Raw genomic sequence first — 19,955 nt, 5'->3', positions numbered from 1 at the left:
GGGTTTTGTTTTCTATTCTCTTTTCATGTCCAGAGAAGTCAAATTATTTTTGGTGTAATCATACAATTCCGAATTCAGTGAAGGAGGCCCCAAGCAAAGACTTTTAAGCTGTAAATTAAAAAAAAAAAATTAAATAGCATGATTACTGTTACTGGGTTTTAGATACTAGAAACATATGAAAGAAAATACGTCACCTACAGAAATGTAAGTTATACTGCTAACACTGTGTTGTAAATAGAGCTTATTCTCTAGTGCTCATTGCAGGTATGATCATAAGTAGAATATGAACTTGATTTCTGTGATGGCAGAATTGTCCAGTACTTTTGAATCTAATAGTGTTCTAAAGAGAATGGCTGTTTTGTAGCACTTGAACCTGAAGTTAGCTGTTCATTTTCATTATTGTCAAGTTTATTGCTGGCAGTGTTATATTTGTAGTAATTTCAGCTTTTCACATTACTGCTGCAGGGAGATTTGAATTTCTGCCCTTTTTGGAAGCGATCTGGTATCTTGTAATAAAATTAAAAGGGCCTAACAGTCTCATTCAGTCAATCAAGAGACCAGTATCCCACTGAAATAAAAGCAGAATATAGGCATATAGTGCAAGGGTATTCATTGCAATATTGTTGATAATGACAAAATGCCGGAGACAGGGTGAATACCCGTTAATAGGGTAATAGATGACTTCTGATACTTCCATTCTGAGAATTATTATGCAGCTATAAAAAAGTGTTATTAGAACTGGGGGTGCCTGTGTGGCTTAGTCGTTGTCTGCCTTCAGCTCATGTCATGATCCCAGGGTCATGGGATCGAGCCCCACATTGGGCTCCCTGCTCAGTGGGGAGCCTGCTTCTCCCTCCTCCACTCCTCCTACTTGTGTTGCCTCTCTCACTCTCTCTGCTAAATAAATAAATTTTAAAAATCTTAAAAAAAAAAGTTGTTAGCACTATATATGTTGATGGGGATGGTATACATTTAAAAAAAGATATGGAATGGAGTGTTAAACAACAAAATTTAACTGAATAGACTTTAAAGATCTTATTGGCTTTATTCAGTGATTAATGAATTAATCAATTAGTGACTTAATGAATTAATGATTACAGCATTCATTCTGTACAAAATGGAAGGCTTTCATAGGCAGAAAGGAGTGGAACAGGGAAGTTATATTAAACAAAAAGTTTGGTTATTGCAAGATCACTTTCCTTTAGATGATGGCAGGGGTCTGTCAGGCATGTTACCTCACTAATACTTATTGGGTGATTTTTTTTATTAAAAAATTTATTTATTTATTTGACAGAGACACAGTGAGAGAGGGAACGGAAGCAGGGACAGAGGGAGAGGGAGAAGCAGGCCTCCCGCTGAGCAGGGAGCCCCATGCAGGGCTCGGTCCCAGGGCTCTAGGATCATGACCCAAGCCGAAGGCAGACACCCAACGACTGAGCCACCCAGGTGCCCCTGATTTTTTTTTTAATTGAGGCTTTCTAAAAAAAGTTTTTATTTATTTGACATAGAGAGTGCAAGCAGCGGGGGAGTGGCAGGAAGAGGGAAGGGGAGAAGCAGGTTCCCAGCTGAGCACAGCTTGATCCCAGGACACTGGGATCCTGGCCTGAGCTGAAGGCAGTCACTTAACTGACTGAGCCACCCAGGCATCCCAAGTCTTAATGTTATTTTAACTGACATTACCTGATTATTAATGAGGTGGAGGCAGTAGTGGTTGCTCCTTTTCCTTTTTTGTTCAATGCCTGGTTCATATGTTTTGCTGCTTTTTCTTTCTTCTTTTTCTTTTTTTAAGAATTTTTACTTATTTATTTGAGAGAGCAGAGCTAGTGAGGGAGAACAGGAGGGGTAGGGGAGGGACAGAAGAAGAGGGAGGGGTAGAGGGAGAGGGAGGAGCAGACTCCTGGTTGAGCAGGAAGCCTGATGTGGGGCTCCATCCCAGGACCCGGGGATCATGACCTGAGCCTAAGGCAGACACTTAACTGACTGAGCCACCCAGGAGCCCCATGTTTTGCTTACTTTTCTACTTCAATGTTTTTCTTATTTTCTTTTTACTGTTTGTTTTGTAGTTACAGTTTCTGGCTGTTAATCCTTATCCTTTTTTTTTCTTTTTTTTTTTTTTTTTTTTTGGTTTTGTGTTGCAAATATCTGCTCTTGGAACAGAAGTTCTTAATTTTAATGTAGTTGAGTATTTAGATCTTTTCTCAATTGGTTTGTGCTTTTATATCTTCCTGAAGTAATCTTTCCCTAGCCTATATTTTCTCTAGAGGTTTTTTTAAATTTGCCTTGTTCGTTTTAATCTTCTATCTTTTTAAATTTTTTTATAATTTTTTTAAATTTTTTTAAAGATTATTTATTTATTTATTTGACAGACAGATCACAGATAGGCAGAGAGGCAGGCAGAGAGAGAGGAAGGGAAGCAGGCTCCCTGTTGAGCAGAGAGCCCAACGCGGGGCTGGATCCCAGGACCCTGAGATCATGACCTGAGCGGAAGGCAGAGCCTTTAACCCACTGAGCCACCCAGGCGCCCTGTAGTCTTCTATCTATCTTAATTCATTTTAATTTACCTTATAAAGCTTTTTCTCTTGAAGTCTGTTTTGTTTAATGTTAATATTGCTACTTTAGTTTTCTTTTTGTTTCTGTTTTCCTGGTGTAAATTTTTCTATCGTTTACTTTGCTTTTCTGTTTTAGATGTGTCTTTATATAAATAGCATACATCTAGATTTTTAAAAACATCTATCCTGATAATTTAACTGGAGAATTTGACTTTTTTCTCCTTCTTTTTTTGCCTTCTTTTTTTCTTTTTTTCTGAGTTTCTTTTTTCTCTCTCCTCTTCTCATTTAATTACTTGTAAGTTATATACAATTTTTTAATATTACATATTCAACTGAAAGTTCAAATTTAAAATTCAGTAATGTAGGGGTTATCAAATGCTTTATTACCCATTGCCTTCTGCCAGTTCATGCAACTATTGTTCAGTTTTGTAGTTTTTGTGTTTCTCAACACCACAAATTACACTTTTGTTTTATTTAGTCAGTGGATGTTTAGAATACTTCCATATTTTACCAATTCCTTTGCTCATTCCACTCCTTCATTCTGGGGTTCCTCTTCTTCTTCTTTTTTTTTAAGATTTTATTTATTTTTCTAACAGACACAGTGAGAGAGGGAACACAAAAAGGGGGAGTGGGAGAGGGAGAACAGGCTTCCCGTGGAGCAGGGAGCCTGATGCCGGGGTTGATCCCAGGACCCTGGGATCATGACCTGAAGCGAAGACAGACACCTAACGACTGAGCCAGCCAGGCGCCCCTGGGGTTCTTTTCCTTTTTCCTAATGTGTATCCTTTAAGAAGTTTATTTAAACAACATTTTTTTTAAAGTTTGTTTTTTTTTCTTTAAGTAATCTCTACACCCAGCATGGGGCTCAGACTTAAAACACTGAGATCAAGAGTCACATTCTCTTCCAACTGAGCCAGCCAGGTGCCGTGAAAGTTAGTTTTGATAGATATAAGAGTTTAGATCTGAGGTTGGCAAACTATTTTTTAAAAAGGGCCATTAATATATATTTTGGGCTTTGTGAGCCAGTCTCTGTTGCAAGTAACTCAGCTATGCAGTTGTAGTGTGGAAATAACCATAGACAACCATAGGCACACGTGTGACGGTGTTCTGATAAAATTTTATTTTAGACACTTAAATTTGAATTTTATACAATTTTCAGGAGTTAAAAAATATTAAAAAATGTAAAAACCATTAAAAATGTAAAAACACGGATGCCTCAGTAGCCCTATTGTTTGAGTGTCTGACTCTTGTTTTTTTTTTTTTTTTTTAAAGATTTTATTTATTTATTTGACAGAGAGAGATCACAAATAGGCAGAGAGGCAGGCAGAGAGAGAGAGGAGGAAGCAGGCTCCCCTGCCAAGCAGAGAGCCTGATGCGGGACTCGATCCCAGGACCCTGAGATCATGACCTGAGCCGAAGGCAGAGGCTTAACTCACTGAGCCACCCAGGCGCCCCTGACTCTTGGTTTTGACTCAGGTCATGATCTCATGCTTGTGGAATTGAGCCCTGCATCAAGCTCCCTGGTCTACTTCAGATTTTTTCCCCCTGTGCCCTTGCCTGCTCACACAAGCATGCGTGCTCACTCGCTCTCTCTCTCTCTCTAAATAAATAAGTAAATAAATAAAATCTTTTTTAAAAAAATGTAAAAGACATTCTTAGTTTGTTGACCATATAAAAATAGGCTGGATTTGTTTGACCTGCAGGCCATAGTTTGCTGACCTTGTGTTTAGATTAACATTCATTTTACTTTTAGCACCTGAGACATGGGAGTGATTTTTCTTATCATGTCTTTATGTGATATTATTTACCATTTTCAGTTGTTGAGATGCCAGCTGTCAGTCTAATTGTCCTTTCTGTGTAGCTCATCTGGTGATACTTTTTTTTTTTTGGATGCTTTTAAGAACTTTTGTCTCTGGTTGCAGGTCCTTGTGATATATGCAAATGTGGGTTTATTTTCATTTAACCTGGTCAGGATTGGTTGCACATTCTGAATCTAAAGATTAGTGTCTCTCATTACTTCTGGAAATTTTCAACCATTATTTTTGCTTATATCTTACCATATCATATGTAACATAGGAAGTAGTTATAAGAAAAATCCATTTGAAGATTTCCTGCAAAGTTAGAGCATAAGATAGTATTTACTATATTCAATAATGTCCCTTTAAAAAAAAACTCCCTCTTAGGGGTGCTGAGTGACTCCTTTGGTTAAGCAGCCAACTCTGATTTCAGCTCAGGTCATGATCTCAGGGTCCTGGGATCAATCCCTGCATCAGGCTACATGCTCAGCAGGGAGTCTGCTTGAGGATTCTCTCTCCCTCTCCCTTTGCCCCTCCCCCTTGCTCATACTTGCTCTCTCCCTCTCTGAATTAAGTAAATCTTAAAAAACAAACAAACAAACAAAAACCCAACTCCTTGAGTTGAGTGCTAGGTAATTTCTGTGTAGATGACCTCATAAACTTCTTTTTATCAAAGTTACTACTTTTTTGGTTTGGTTGTTAAGATATATAGCATTAAGTATAATGCTAATATGCAGTGTCTAAGAACTTAGTACATTTATTTGTGCACATTTTATGCATTATAATTATATATTACACAGGGTGTCTAGGTGGCTCAGTTGGTTAAATGTCTGACTCTTGGATTCTGCTTGGGTCATGAGCTTGGGGTCATGGGATCAAGCCCCACATCAGTCTCCTCACTCTGTCTAGAGTTTGCTTGAGAGTCCCTCACCTTCTCCCTCCTCCTGCTCATGCTCTCTCTCAAATAAATAAATAAAACCTTAAAAATATGTATAATTATATATTATACGTAAGTATATATCATAGATATGCGTTATACATTATTAATAGTTTGGATAGCAAATGTGTAACTTGACATTTGCTTTTTAAACCATATTAAAAATGATTTTTAATTTTTCTTTGTGCCTGTATGTAGTTAATGGATTAATTGCATGATTGGAGAGCTACTGATTATGGTTGTTTGAATGCTTTTTTAAGTTAGCAAGATTTATGGTGATGGTTTAACATAGACTTCTCTGTTTTCAGAGAACTCCCTTTCCTGCATCTGCTGAATCTCAGAAACCCCGGCTGAAAAAAGGTTGGTATGCAATTTCATTGTATGTGTCTATTTGCACAGAATTTCTATTGATTCTTTTTTTTTTTTTTCTTGAAGATTTTATTCATTTATTTGACAGACAGAGATCACAACTAGGCAGAGAGGCAGGCAGAGAGAAAGGAAGGGAAGCAGGCTCCCTGCTGAGCAGAGAGCCCGATGCGGGGCTCGATCCCAGGACCCCGGGATCATGACCTGAGCCGAAGGCAGAGGCTTTAACCCACTGAGCCACCCAGGCGCCCCTCTATTGATTCTTTGTTGTGTATGCATTAGAGCTTTTAAAAATGTGACTTTTGGAGAAAAGCAGTAATCGTCTAAATATTCCTCCACACCACGCTCTTATTTTATGGAGTTGTTAGATATTTTGGGATTGATTTTGCCTGTAAATATGTTTAAATGGGCCTTTATTATTATGTAAGTATGTATTTTCTTCTTGTGGAAAAAAACACTGTAAAGTTCCCATGGTACATATCAGACCTCATATAATCTCATGTCTATGTTAAGTAAATATGAGGTTTTATGAAAATTGAGTCTGTGAAGACTAGATAAGGACATATACTGTGAAGAACTGCATTTAAAAATCTGATAGAGATATGTTCTATTTTATTTAGAGGAATAGGATTCCTTAATTTGTTAACGCATAATAAAGTCTTAGAAAGGCTTGTATCACATTGCAGTGTACTATATTGGATATTCTGTCAATGTCTAATAAGCATGTCTAATGCTTAACAAACTTAGAAAATACCCAAACTTTTTATTTAGCAGAAGAGACCATCTGTTTTATTATTTACCCATGTATTTATTATTTTCTAGATGAGGAAACCAAGGCTGAGGGAAGGGGCATGACTTATCCAGGGTCATGGGTGTAGTTCTTGTCTGCATTATGAGTTATGTTTAACAGTCAATACGTCCTTTTGCAGCATGTGTTTTCCTGTTGTCTGCTAAGATTTTTAAATTTCATTTGCCAGTAAATTGTTTAGCTTACTTGGGGAATTTCTGTTCCTCTGAAATTATAATACAAGTTATTGTAACGTATGATTGCCTTCAGAATTTGTTTTCAGAGTTTTTCAGGAATACCTCTTTCATTGAAAGAGCATTACATCTATAATTTATTTATTTATTTACTTTTTTTAAAAGATTTTTATTTATTCATTTGTCAGAGAGAGTGAACACAGGCAGACAGAGAGGCAAGCAGAGGCAGAGGGAGAAGCAGCCTCCCCGCTGAGCAAGGAGCCCGATGTGGGACTCGATCCCAAGACCCTGGGATCATGACCTGAGCCGAAGGCAGCTGCTTAACCAACTGAGCCACCCAGGCGTCCCTACATCTATAATTTAGATTATTTGTGAAGCTTAGGTGTTTCTTCTATTATCTAACATAGTTGCTAATATTTTTTTACATCATTTCTGGACATGAGAGCCATCTTGCTGTGATGTTTCTCACTTCGTTTAAATGCTGATGTATTTGGCTAGTTAAGTAGCTAGGGGCTAGTGGGTATTATGATTGTTTCTCCAGTGTTCTTTCCGTCTTCCTCCAGAGTCAGACTCCATGGTTTGACTGACTCCCAGTCCAGGAGAGCTCTATAGTATATACCAGTAAAAAATTGGCCTGTCCCCAATTCAGGCTAATGAGATACAAAGCTGATAGTTATGGGGTAAAGGGTCACATTTGACACGTTATGCTATAAGAAGTAACAGTGCTAGTTGAGAGGCAATGTGGGGGGTTTGGAGGGGTAGGAAAAGAATAAATGAAACAAGATGAGATTGGGAGGGAGACAAACCATAAGAGACTCTTAATCTCAAAACAAACTAAGGGTTGCTGTGGGGGGAGGGGAGGGAGAGAGGGTGGTTGGGTTATGGACATTGGGGAAGGTATGTGCTATGGTGAATGCTGTGAGGTGTGTAACCCTGGCAATTCACAGACCTATACCCCTGGGGCTAATAATACATTATATGTTAATTTAAAAAATTATTAGAAAAAAAGAAGTAACAGTGCTGTAGTGCCCCATCTAATCCTTTCTTCCCACTTTCTGATTTCTGTGACTAAAATTTGGTTTTTCCTGTTCTTGAATCCTTCATACATGAGTACTTACCAGTTCCAGGACCAGTGATAGGTATCGGGAATACAAAGATAAATAGGGTATGGATTCTGCCCGCAGGGATTGGCAGTCTTCAGGACATAGAAGATACAAGCAAATTATTGAAGTGTAGTGTATGCCTTCCAGTTTTTTTAACTCTTTTTGTATGAAATGTCTTGAACTCTTTGCCATTATTGCTTTGGTTCTCTGGTGAAATTCATTGTTCCCCCTGGAAGTATAAAGGTCAGGACTTAACAGAATATTTCAGGTGTGAGCAAGGCCAAGTGGAATGTCTGGAAGGTAAAAATCTCTTCATCTGGATCTTTTATTTCTTTTAGTCCAGCGCAAAGTCTAATTGCCTTTTGGTCAACCGTTTTACACATTTGCAATACCACTACATTTTACAGTTTGAGGGGTATCATTCATGTAGAATACAATGACTACAGTGTAAATGATACCTTTGGAGTTGTGCAGAGTAGTGTCACAGGCACCTAAAATATCGAGGGTATACCTCTTAACCTGCCTTAATTTCTGGGTTCCACAGCTCAAGATTTTATCTGTCAGTATGGTGAATTACATTGACTCTTTGGAATGTTGTGCTAGCTTTTGAATTCCTGGGGTAAACCCCACATGGTCATGATGTATTAACCTTTTTACATGTTACTAGATTCAATTTGCTAATTTTTGTTAAGGACTTTTGCTCTGTTCATGAGGGCTATTGGTCTTTGTTATTATTGTTCTTTTTTTTTTTTTTTTTTGCAATTCTTTTGTCTTTTTTTGGTATCAGGGTTATGCTGGCCTCAAAACAAGTTGGGAGCTATTTCCTCTTCTCTTTCCTGGAAGACTTTGTATAGAATTGGTGTTATGTCTTAAATGTTTGCTAGAGTGTGACAGTGAAGCAGTCTATGTCTGGATTTCTCTTTGTTGGAAGGCATTTAAGTACAAACTCAGTTTCTTTAATAGATTTGGGGCTATTCAGAGTGTATGTATTTTTTTTTTAAGATTTTATTTATTTATTTGACAGAGAGAGAGAGATCACAAATAGGTAGAGAGGCAGGCAGAGAGAAAGGAAGGGAAGCAGGCTCCCCGCTGAGCAGAGAGCCCAGTGCAGGGCTGGATCCCAGGACCCCGAGACCATGACCTAAGCTGAAGGCAGAGGCTTAACCCACTGAACCACCCAGGTGCCCCAGATTATATGTATTTCTTTAGGGAGAGCTTTGGTAATGTTTTTCTTTCAAAGAAATTTTGTCCATTTCATCTAAGTTATCAAATTTATTGGCATAAAGGTCATGATACTCCTGTATTTTTCTTTTAATGTCTTTTTAGACCTTCCTTTTAGGATGTGTTGTGGTAGTCCCTCTGTTCCTGATTTTGATGTTTATGTCTACTGTCTTTTTTTTCTTGGTCGGCTTGGCTAGAGGTTTATCCACTTTACTGATCTTTTCAAACAACCAACTTTTGATTTTATTTTTTCTTCTCTCTTTTCTGTTTCAATTTCATTGATGTCTGCTCTTATCTAATATTGTGTTTAATTTTGAGTTTCTTTTTTCTTTCTGCAGTTTCTTAAGGTAGAAACTTAGATTATTGGTTTGAGGTCTTCTTTTCTGTTGTCAGCATTTAGTGCTTTACATTTCCTTCTAAACACTGTTTAACTGGTTTGTATACATTTCAAATGTTATGTTTTGGCTTTTATAAACTTCTAAATATTTTAAAATTTCCCTTTTATTCCCCTTTAACCCATGTACAATTAAGAAAAGTATTGATTAATTTCCCTAAATATACGATTTTTCCAGATTTTTTTGTTGTTGTTGTTACTGGTTTCTAGTTTAATTCTAGTTATGGTTAGAAAACATACTTTATATGATTTGTTTTATGGCCCAGAATGTGGTCTGTGTTGGTGAATATTCCATGTGCTTTGAAAAAAAGGTGTATTGTTCTGTTGGATGGAGTTATCTATAAATGTCAGTTAGGTCAAGTTGTTTGATAATGTTATTCATCTTTGTACTTATTGGTACAGATATTAATATCCTTATCGAGAAGATACTGATAACCCTTAATGAGAGAAAAGTGTTGAAGTAGGCACATGTAATTATGGGTTTGTCTGTTTCTACTTAAAGATCTATCAATTTCTGGGACACCTGGCTGGCTCAGTTGGTTAAGCGCTGCCTTTGGCTCAGATCATGATCCCAGTGTCCTGGGATCGAGTCCCACATCAGGCTCCTTGCTCAGCAGGGAGCCTGCTTCTCCCTCTGCCTCTGCCTGCCACTCTCTCTGCCTGTGCTCACTCTCTCTGACAAATAAATAAATAAAATCTTAAAAAAAAAAATCTATCAATTTTCACTTTGTGTATTTTGAAGATCTGTTGTTGGATGCAAAAACATTTAGGGTTGTTTGAGTTCTTGGTGAATTGGCTCTTTTATCATTATGTAATGTGTTTCTTCTATTCCTGATAATATTCCTTATTTGAAGTCAGCTTTGTCTGATGATAATAGAGCTGTTCCAGTTTTGCTTTGATTAGTGTTTGTATGGTAATGCGTAGTTTACATACAGTCAAATTCACCTTTTTTTAAAAAACATAAAGTTCTGGGAGTTTTGACAAGTGAAAATAGTTGTGTGACTACCACCACCCCCTCAATCAAGTTATGGAACAGCTTGATCACTCTCAAAAATTCACCTTGACTTTGTAGTAAAACCACTTCTTCCAATTCCAGTTGCTGGCAATCACTGATTTTTTCCTGCCTATAGTTTTGTCTCTTAGAGAATATCATTTATTTATATATTTTTAAGATTTTATTTATTTGAGAAAGAGCAGGAGCAAGCTCACAAGCAGGGGAAGTGGCAGGCAGAGGGAGAGGGAGAACCAGGCTCCCTGAGGAGCCAGGAACTGGATACAGGGTTCAATCCCAGAACCCTGAGATCATGACCTGAGTCTAAGGCAGATGCTTAACCAACTGAGCCACTCAAGTGCCCCGAGAATATCATTTAAATGAAGCATACATTATGTCACCTTTTGAGTGGCTTTTTTCACCTAGTGTAATATTTTTGAGATTTATCCATGTTGTGTGTTTGAGTTTGAGTTTCTTTTTATTGATGAGTAGTATTCAGTTGTGTGTGTATACTGCAGTTCATTCATCCATCCATTCACCAAAGGACATTTGGGTTTTTGGCTATTACAAATACAGCTGCTATAGAAATATTTGCCTAGAGGGTTTTGTGTGAACATATTTTTGTTTCATTTGTGAAGTGTCTTGGAACGGGATTGCTGGATGGTATTTTGAGTATCTGTTTAGTTTTATTGGAAATTGCCAAACTGTTTTCCAAAATAGTTAAACCATTTTGTATTTCCTTCTGCAAAGTGTGAGTGTTCCTTATACCTCATAAATGATTTGGGAAGTACTCTCTCTTATTTAATTTTCTGAAAGTTTGTGGAGAATGGACTAATTTCATCCTTAAGTATTTGTTGTAATGTTTCTGTGAAGCCATTCGGGCCTGGTGTTTTCTTTGTAGAAATGTTTTCAACAACAAATTCAACTTACTTAATAGAGATAAGGCTAAACAGGTTACTTAATTCTTCTTAATTGATACTTGGTAGTTTTTGTCTTTCAAGGAACTTTTTTCACTTCATCTAAATTGTCTAATTTATTGCCATGAGTTCACAATTTTCCCTAACAGATATTAAAAATACTGTGAAGCCTCTATAATTAAAACAGTATATTACTAGTATACAATTAGAGGATAAACCAGTGTGGGTGGGTGGGCACCTGGGTGGCACAGTCAGTTGAGTGACTGACTCTTGGTTTCAGCTCAGGTCCTAATCTTAAGGTCATGAGATCCAGTACAAAGTGGGCTTCATGCTTAGTGCAAGACTGTGCTTGTCCTCCCTCTGCCCCTCCACCCTGCTCATGTACACACACACTCTCTCTCAAATGAATAAATAAATCTCTTTTTTTGAAATATAAATCTTAAAAAAAAGAGAGAGAAAGAAAAAAAGCCAGTGGAAAAAAAAGAAAGTTCAGAAATAGACTCAAATACATTTGGCAATTTATTTATTTATTATTTTTTAAAAAATTCTATTTATTTGAGAGGGAGAGAGCACAAGCAAGGGGGGAGACACAGAGGAAGAAGGGGAGAGGGAGAGGGAGAAACAGGTTCCTAGCTAAGCAGGGAGCCTGATGTGGGGCTTGATCTCAGGACGCTGAGATCATGACCTGAGCCCAAGGCAGGTGCTTAATGACTGAGCCACCCAGGCGCCCCTACATTTGGCAATTTAGTATATGATAAAGTATATGGTGTCCTAAATTACTGGAGTAAAGATGTATTTTTTAAAAAATTGTGCTGGGACAACTGGATAGCCATTTTGATAAAGAAAAAATTAGATTTATACTTGATACCGTACACAAGAATAAACTCCAGATGGGTCAGAGATCTAATCTAAATGTTAGGTACATAACCATGCAAGTACTAAAAGAAGGTATTGCCAGAGGTTATACAAGATTGATAAATATTACCTCATAAAAATATTACCTCATATATATATATATATTTTGCATGGCAAAAGGCACAATAAGGAAAGACAAAGCAAAATAATATAGTGAATTAATATATTGGCAACATATATCACATATGATGTCTGATATCCCTAATATCTAAAGAAGTCTTAAAAACTTGGGTGGGGGAAAAAAGACAAATACTCAATAGAAAAGTGGATAAAACACAATCACAATTTACGCGTGCGTGTGTGTGCACACACACACACCACACTATAAGAATGACCTTTGGGCGCATGAAAAATATGTCCAACCTGATTCAGAGTAAGAGAAATTAAAATTAAATCGATACTAAGTTACCATTTCTCACCTATCAGGATAACTAAAATTAAGAAATATGAGTACTTAATTTGTGAGGCTCTGGGAAACAGGCATTGTCTTACATTGCTGGTGAGAATCTCAATTGTTATGGCTATTATGGAAGAGAATTTGGCAAAAATCTAATAAATCTCTATGATCACATTTCTAGGACTTTGAAGATAGTATCTCTGACAATAAAGGGTTTTTAACTATTATTCGTTGCACTGCTGTGGTTGTTAAATATTGGAAACTTAAACGGCTGTACATAAAGAGTGAATAAACTGTAGTATATATAGCCACATAGTAGAGTACTATGCCACTTTAAAAGAGTAAGATTAATATAATTTGATAGAGTGATTTCCAAGATAAATTGTCTTTATTTTTATTTTTTAATTTTTTTAAAGATTTTATTTTTATTTATTTGACAGACAGAGATCACAAGTAGGCAGAGAGGCAGGTAGAGAGAGAGAGAGGGGGAAGCAGGCTCCCCGCAGAGCAGAGAGCCCGATGTGGGGCTCAATCCCAGGACCCTGAGATCATGACCTGAGCCGAAGGCAGAGGCTTAACCACTGAGCCACCCAGGCGCCCCAAGATAAATTGTCTTAAAAAAAAAAACAACCAGTATAAAAGAGAAGTTGCCGTATACTCCATTTTTATAAGAAAGAAGGAGAGGGACACCTGGGTGGCTCAGTGGGTTAAGCCTCTGCTTTTGGCTCAGGTCATGATCTCAGGGTCCTGGGATCGAGCCCCACATTGGGATCTCTGCTCAGCAGGGAGCCTGCGTTCCCCTCTCTCTCTCTCTGCCTGCCTCTCTGCCTATTCATGATCTCTGTATGTCAAATAAATAAATAAAATCTTTTTAAAAAAAGTAGGGGAAATAAAAAATACGTATGTGCTTATTTTCACAAAAAAAATCACCAGAAGGCTATATCAGAAACAAATGAGATTGGCTATCTACAGGGCCTTGTGTGGAAATGCCGTGGAAAGGATGGGGGATATGAAACTTCTTTTGGTATGTCTTTCTGTAGTTCCAATTTTTGGTATCGTGTGTTGTTTCAGTAAAAATTGGAAAAACAAAAATCTTTTCCTTTTTTTAAAGATTTTATTTATTTATTTGATACACAGTGACAGATCACAAGTAGGCAGAGAGGCAGGCAGAGATGGGGGAAGCAGGTTCCCTGCCCAGCAGAGCGCCCGATGCGGGACTTGATCCCAGGACCCTGAGATCGTGACCCGAGCCAAAGGCAGAGGCTTAACCCACTGAGCCACCCAGGCGCCCAAAAAACAAAAATCTTAAAAATAAAATGCGAGCGAAAGCAAATATGCTATGGTTTATTGGAGTCAAGTTTTCTTACTGTTAGAGTAGGGAGTTACATAATACAGAAAAGGGAGAGGTGAGATTAAACCCTAATGGATTAGATTGGAATCGAAGATACCAGTATTGAAGACATGGCTTTTAATATAGATACATAGTTAATAGAATATATTTTTTCCCTACTTCTGTCCACTGAGAAGGGTTAGCGGCAATGACATCCTAGCAGCCATGAGCACGTTTAGTGCCCAGATCTTAGTTTCTATGTAGTGTTTTCCAGTAAAAGGAACCAGGGTTCCTTAGAGAAATTCTGCCTAATTCCATAAGTAAGGCTAGGAGAGTACAAGATGAACCTGGGATATCTTGTGTCAGAAAGTTTGTCATAAGGACACAGAAGTATGTTTGAAGGGCGTTCTCTGTCCACTGGCCAGTTCTGGAGTGATTTAAGCCTTCAGCAAAATAGCAATGGATTATAACACATGGAATAAAATAAGAATGCACCAGTGCATACTGATAGAAGTATACTAATACGGAAAAGGAAACACTCTTTCTTTTAAAATGGAATGATAACTAGTAAGTGTAGAATGAATGATAGAAAATTATCGTTTGGCAGCCATCATAGCAATAATCAATTCATGCAAAACTCAGTGGATCTAAACTAGTGGGTAAAAGTTTGATGGGAAACAGGATATTTACTTAAGTCTTTAAATATCTCTCCATAAGATACATCTTAATTATAAAGTAGTAATAACTTCATAGTGGAAAAATTTGCCAGACACTACCTTGACCAAATGATGTAAGTTAAACGTCACAGTGATGGAGCACATCAGTATCCTATGCTTCCTAAATCACTTCTATGGTATTCTTGCCAAAAATCTTGAAGAAATATTAGATGAACCCAGATTGAGAGATAGTCTACAAAATAACTAGCCTGCATTAAAAAGAAAAATGTCAAGGTAATGGAAGACAAAAATTAAAGAAGACTAAAGAGACATGACAGCTAACTGTAACATATGGTCTATGATGATTCTAGAGCAGAAAAACACCTTTTTTTTTTTTTTGTAAGATTTTATTTATTTATTTGACAGAGATCACAAGTAGGCAGAGAGGCAGGCAGAGAGAGAGAGGAGGAAGCAGGCGCCCGGCGGAGCAGAGAGCCCGATGTGGGGCTTGATCCCAGGACTCTGGGATCATGACCTGAACCGAAGGCAGAGGCTTTAACCCACTGAGCCACCTAGGCTCCCTGAAAAACATCTTTTTTTAAAGTTTATTTAGTTTTCGTAACCTCTATGCCCAGTATGGGCCTTGAACTTAAACAACTCTGAGATCAGGAGTCACATGCTCTTCCAACTGAGCCAGCCAGGTGCCCCCAGAAAAAAAAATTTTTTTTAAAAGATTTTATTTATTTATTTGACAGACTGAGATCACATGTAGGCAGAGAGGCAGGCAGAGAGAGAGGAGGAAGCAGGCTCCCTGCCGAGCAGAGAGCCCGATGCGGGGCTCTATCCCAGGACCCCGGAATTATGATCTGAGCCAAAGGCAGAGGCTTTAATCCACTGAGCCACCAGGTACCCCTGACCTTTTTTTAAGCATACAGTCCAGTGGCATTAGTTACATTTACGGTGTTGTGCAACCATCACCACTATTTCCAAAACTTTCATCTCAAACAGAAACTTTGTGCCCATTAAGCAGTAATTTTCTGTTGTACCTTCCCCCCTAGTTCCTAGTAACCTCTACTTTCTGTCTTTATGAAATTTACCTCTTCTAGATATTTGGTATACTCAGAATCGTACAATATTTGTCCTCTTGTGTCTGGCTTATTACATTTAGCATAATGTTTTAAAGGTTCATCTATGCTACAACAGGTTATATAGAATTCGTTCTTTTTTAAGGCTGAATGATAATCCATTGTATGTGTATCTCACATTTTTTTTATCCATTCATTTTTTTAATGGACTTGGGTGGTTTTCAACTTTAGGTTGTTGTGAATAATGCTGCAGTGAACATTGGTGCACAAATTTCTGTTTGAGATGCTGCTTTCATTCCTTTTGGGTGTGTATCTAGGAATGGAATTGCTGGATCCTACAGTAAATCTATGTTTAGTTTTTTGAGGAAATGCCAGATTGTCTTCTACAGCAGCTGCATGTGCAAAGGCTCTAATTTCTCCACATCCTTGCCAACACTGTTTTTTCTGCTGCTTTTTTTTTTTTTAACATAGCTATCCTAGTAGGTGTGAAGTAGTACCTCATTGTGGTTACCATTTACATTTCCATAATGATGAAAGATATTGGGCATCTCTTCTCATGTTCTTATTGGCCATTTGGATTTGTTCTTTGTAGAGCTGTCCATCAAATGCTTTACCCATTTCTACAGTGGGTTGTCTTTTTGTTGTTGAGGTTAGACTTATTTTATTAGTGATTGATTCATGTCTTCTTCTTCTTTTTTTTTTTAATTTATTTATTTGTTAGAGAGAGAGAGCGAGCGAGCACAGGCAGAGTGGTAGGCAGAGGCAGAGGGAGAAGCAGGCTCCCCACCAAGCAAGGAGCCCGATGTGGGACTCGATCCCAGGATGCCGGGATCATGACCTGAGCCGAAGGCAGCCGCCCAACCAACTGAGCCACCCAGGCGTCCCTGATTCATGTCTTCTTTTTTTCTTTTAAGATATTTGCTTCAGTTATCTCAGGATTTTATTTAAAAATTTGATTCTAAGAACCTTATACAGTACCATTTTTTTATTATGTTATGTTAGTCGCCATACAGTACATCATTAGTTTTTGATGTAGTGTTCCATGATTCATTGTTTGCATATTAACACCCAGTGCTCCATGCAGTACGTGCCCTCCTTAATACCCATCACCGGACTAACCCATCCCCCCATCCTCCTACCCTCTAAAACCCTCAGTTTGTTTCTTGGAGTCCATAGTCTCTCATGTTTCATCTCCCCCTCTAAATCCACCCCCCTTCATTTTTCCCTTCCTTCTCCTAATGTCCTCAATGCTATTCCTTATGTTCCTCAAATAACTGAAACCATACGATGATTGACTTTCTCTGCTTGACTTATTTCACTTAGCATAATCTCCAGTCCCATCCATGTTGATACAAAAGTTGGGTATTCATCCTTCCTGATGGCTGAGTAGTATTCCATTGTATATATGGACCACATATTTATCCATTCGTCTGTTGAAGGGCATCTCTGCTCTTTCCACAGTTTGGCTATTGTGGCCATTGCTGCTATGAACATTGGGGTGCACATGGCCCTTCTTTTCACTTCATCTGTATCTTTGGGGTAGATACCCAGTAGTGCGATTGCTGGGTCATAGGGTAGCTCTATTTTTTATTTTTTTTGAGGAACTGCCACACTGTTTTCCACAGTGGCTGCACCACCTTGCATTTCCACCAACAGTGTAAGAGGGATCCCCTTTCTTTACAGCCTCTCCAACATTTGTTGTTTCTTACTTTGTCAATTTTTGCCATTCTATTACCATGTGAGGTGGTATCTCAATGTGGGTTTTTTTTTTTAAGGTTTTATTTATTTATTTGAGAGAGAGAATGAGAGAGAGAGTGTGAGAAGAGGGAGGGTCAGAGGGAGAAGCAGACTCCCTGCCAAGCAGGAAGCCTGATGTGGGACTCCATCCCGGGACTCCAGGATCATGACCTGAGCTGAAGGCAGTCACTTAACCAACTGAGCCACCCAGGTGCCCTCAATGTGGTTTTGATTTGAATTTCCCTGATGGCTAATGATGAACATTTTTTCATGTGTCTGTTAGCCATTTATACAGTACCATTTAGTTTAAAAAAGTCAATATTTTTTTTCTCTCTTCACTCTGAAAAGAAAGACAGATTTAAAGGAATTGAAAGTCTAGTCTTGATTTAATTTTGCAGGTAAAGTTTTAGCTAAGCATTGTCCTCTTTTTCTCTTTAGTATCATGTAGAACTGGAGTGATGAGTAAGTTTTTTATATTTAAAAATTATCAGGGCATCTCTTGTGTGCAGAGAAATGTGTGTGAATTGATATACTTCTGAGCAAAAGTTTCTCAGGAAGTATCAGGAACTGTAAAAGTTCGTATTATTTAACTTAGTACTTCCTGTTCTAAGAATCTATCCTAATAAAGTATCCTCAACACATATGTGATTTTCTTCTTAAGCAAAGATATTAATTACAGAATTATTGATAGTAGTGATTTATTGGAAACAATCTACATATTCACCAGTAAAACAAGCTAAGTGATTATTCATTCATGCAAATAAATACTAAGTAGCTATTTAAAATAATGTTTATTTTTTAAAAGGATTTAGAATTGTCTACAGACAACTATTTTTTCTTAAAATGCACATATAAAAGGATTAGGAAGAAATATGATAAATTGATAACCATGATTATGATTATCTGTGAGTAGTGTGAACATGTGAGGTTTTAATTTTTTTTGTTGTTCCTTTCTATATTTTCAGTAGTAAATAACAGAAAATCCAACTCAAAGTGGCTTAAATAATAAGAAATTTTTTCAGCTAATGTAAGAGGAAGTCCAGAATTAGAATGGGCTCTAGCATTGGTCACACAATTCAATAATATATAAAGCCCTGAGTTCTTTCTGCTTTTCCACTCTGCTATGCGATGCCTGCTTTTTCCTGAATTAAAGCTGCCATTAGCATTAGGCATCTGCTGTTCCAATGCCAGAGATATGGTCTGGCTTCCCATCTTTCTCTTTTAAAAATAAGAAAGGCCTGTTTTCCCCCAGAACCTCTTAGGAATACTCTTTTCATTGGGTCAAATTGATAGGCCTGCCAGTCGTGGGCAAAGGAGATAGGATTACCATGATTAGTTTAATTTAATCAATTGATAAGGAGTGAATTTTGAGGAGTCAGGGTAATCATTGCTGGCTGCAGAGCACAGACAGATAGGTAAGTGGTATATGGATATACAAATGAGGCTGTAGGGGAGGCTGTCAGACTGTCCTCCCTCTGGCACAGTGTTTTAGGAATCACTAGTGCTGAGCTTGCTTTTCTTTCCATTATCTGCGTCATCTCTGTTTTTCTCTTTTCTGTTTATTCTGTCTCTCTGCTTGTAGTGCTGCTGCTACTGATTACTTCTCTTTTCCTTTCCTTTGCCTTTTATGACAAAAACATTTTAAATAGTGTAAATATCTGAATCACACATTTTAATATTGTACGGGTTTGTAAAATGATGGACTTGAAAAACAGAATATCAGAAACTTGTTTGTTTTGTATAAAACTTGCTTTAATAGTACTCAGTAATTTCTCTTGAATTCTGATATGAAATTGGGCTTCCAGTTAAGATGGTGCAGTAAACTCAAGTTTTGGTCACTCCTGCTCCAGATACAGAGCAATAAAGAATAAAATGTGAGTAGAAAAAATATACAGTGCCAACCTGCAGGAATTGTCTCTAGGCAAATAGACTATTACAGAAAAAGGAAAGGATAATGGTTTTTATTTTATTTATTTTATTTTAAGATAAAATCAGAAAAATCAACATAAGTTCATCATAGAAATTTGGAAAATATAAGGAATATAAAGAAAACAGGATAAATATCAGCCTTAAGAACTAATGAACTTTTGTTGAAAAATTAAAGATTAAAGTAGTATTTTGCACAAAAAGCTATCACATTTCACTGTGAAATCCTTGGGTGTCTTATTAACCTGTAGTTCAGATTTTCTCAACCTTGACAGTATTGACATTTTGGGCACAATAACTCTTTATGGTGGGAGATTAACCTCTATGTTGTAGGATGTTAACAGCATCACTAGCCTCTACCTAGTACAAGTTAGTAGTGCCCAGTTGTGACAACCAAACGTCTCCAGATATTGCTGTATGTCTCTCGAGTCCAGAATTATTCCTAGTTGAGAACCACTGCTCCGTTTAAACAGTACGACACTTGAAGGTGGAAGGCAGGAAGCTGATAAATTTAACATGAAGAGTTCACACAGAAGTTGAATTAGCAAGCAGAAAGACTTCATCTGAACAAGGAATAGTTGAGGGCATTTTAACTGAGCATCTCTGAGTCTGGACTTGGATGTTGTCTCCCAAAGACATCCCACCCCTCAGTCT

General features: G+C 37.6%; 1 protein-coding gene across 3 annotated transcripts in view; it reads left to right on the top strand.

The window, feature by feature from the left end:
- Positions 1-19,955, top strand: part of BBS4 (Bardet-Biedl syndrome 4) — a 54,984-nt gene that overhangs the window by 1,067 nt on the left and 33,962 nt on the right. For all 3 annotated transcript variants that reach the window (XM_080807419.1, XM_080807418.1, XM_080807417.1), the window contains exon 2: positions 5,591-5,642. Coding sequence is in view for 2 of the 3 variants with exons in the window: in XM_080807418.1 (XP_080663544.1) it covers positions 5,591-5,642 (52 nt within the window). In the remaining variant the exon portion in view is untranslated. The remainder of the gene's footprint in view (positions 1-5,590; positions 5,643-19,955) is intronic.

This window comes from Martes martes (assembly GCF_963455335.1).
Source record: "Martes martes genome assembly, chromosome: 7".
Classification (NCBI taxonomy): Eukaryota; Metazoa; Chordata; class Mammalia; order Carnivora; family Mustelidae; genus Martes; species Martes martes.
Note: the sequence above shows the minus strand (reverse complement) of the source record. Positions and strands in the feature narration are given on the sequence as shown.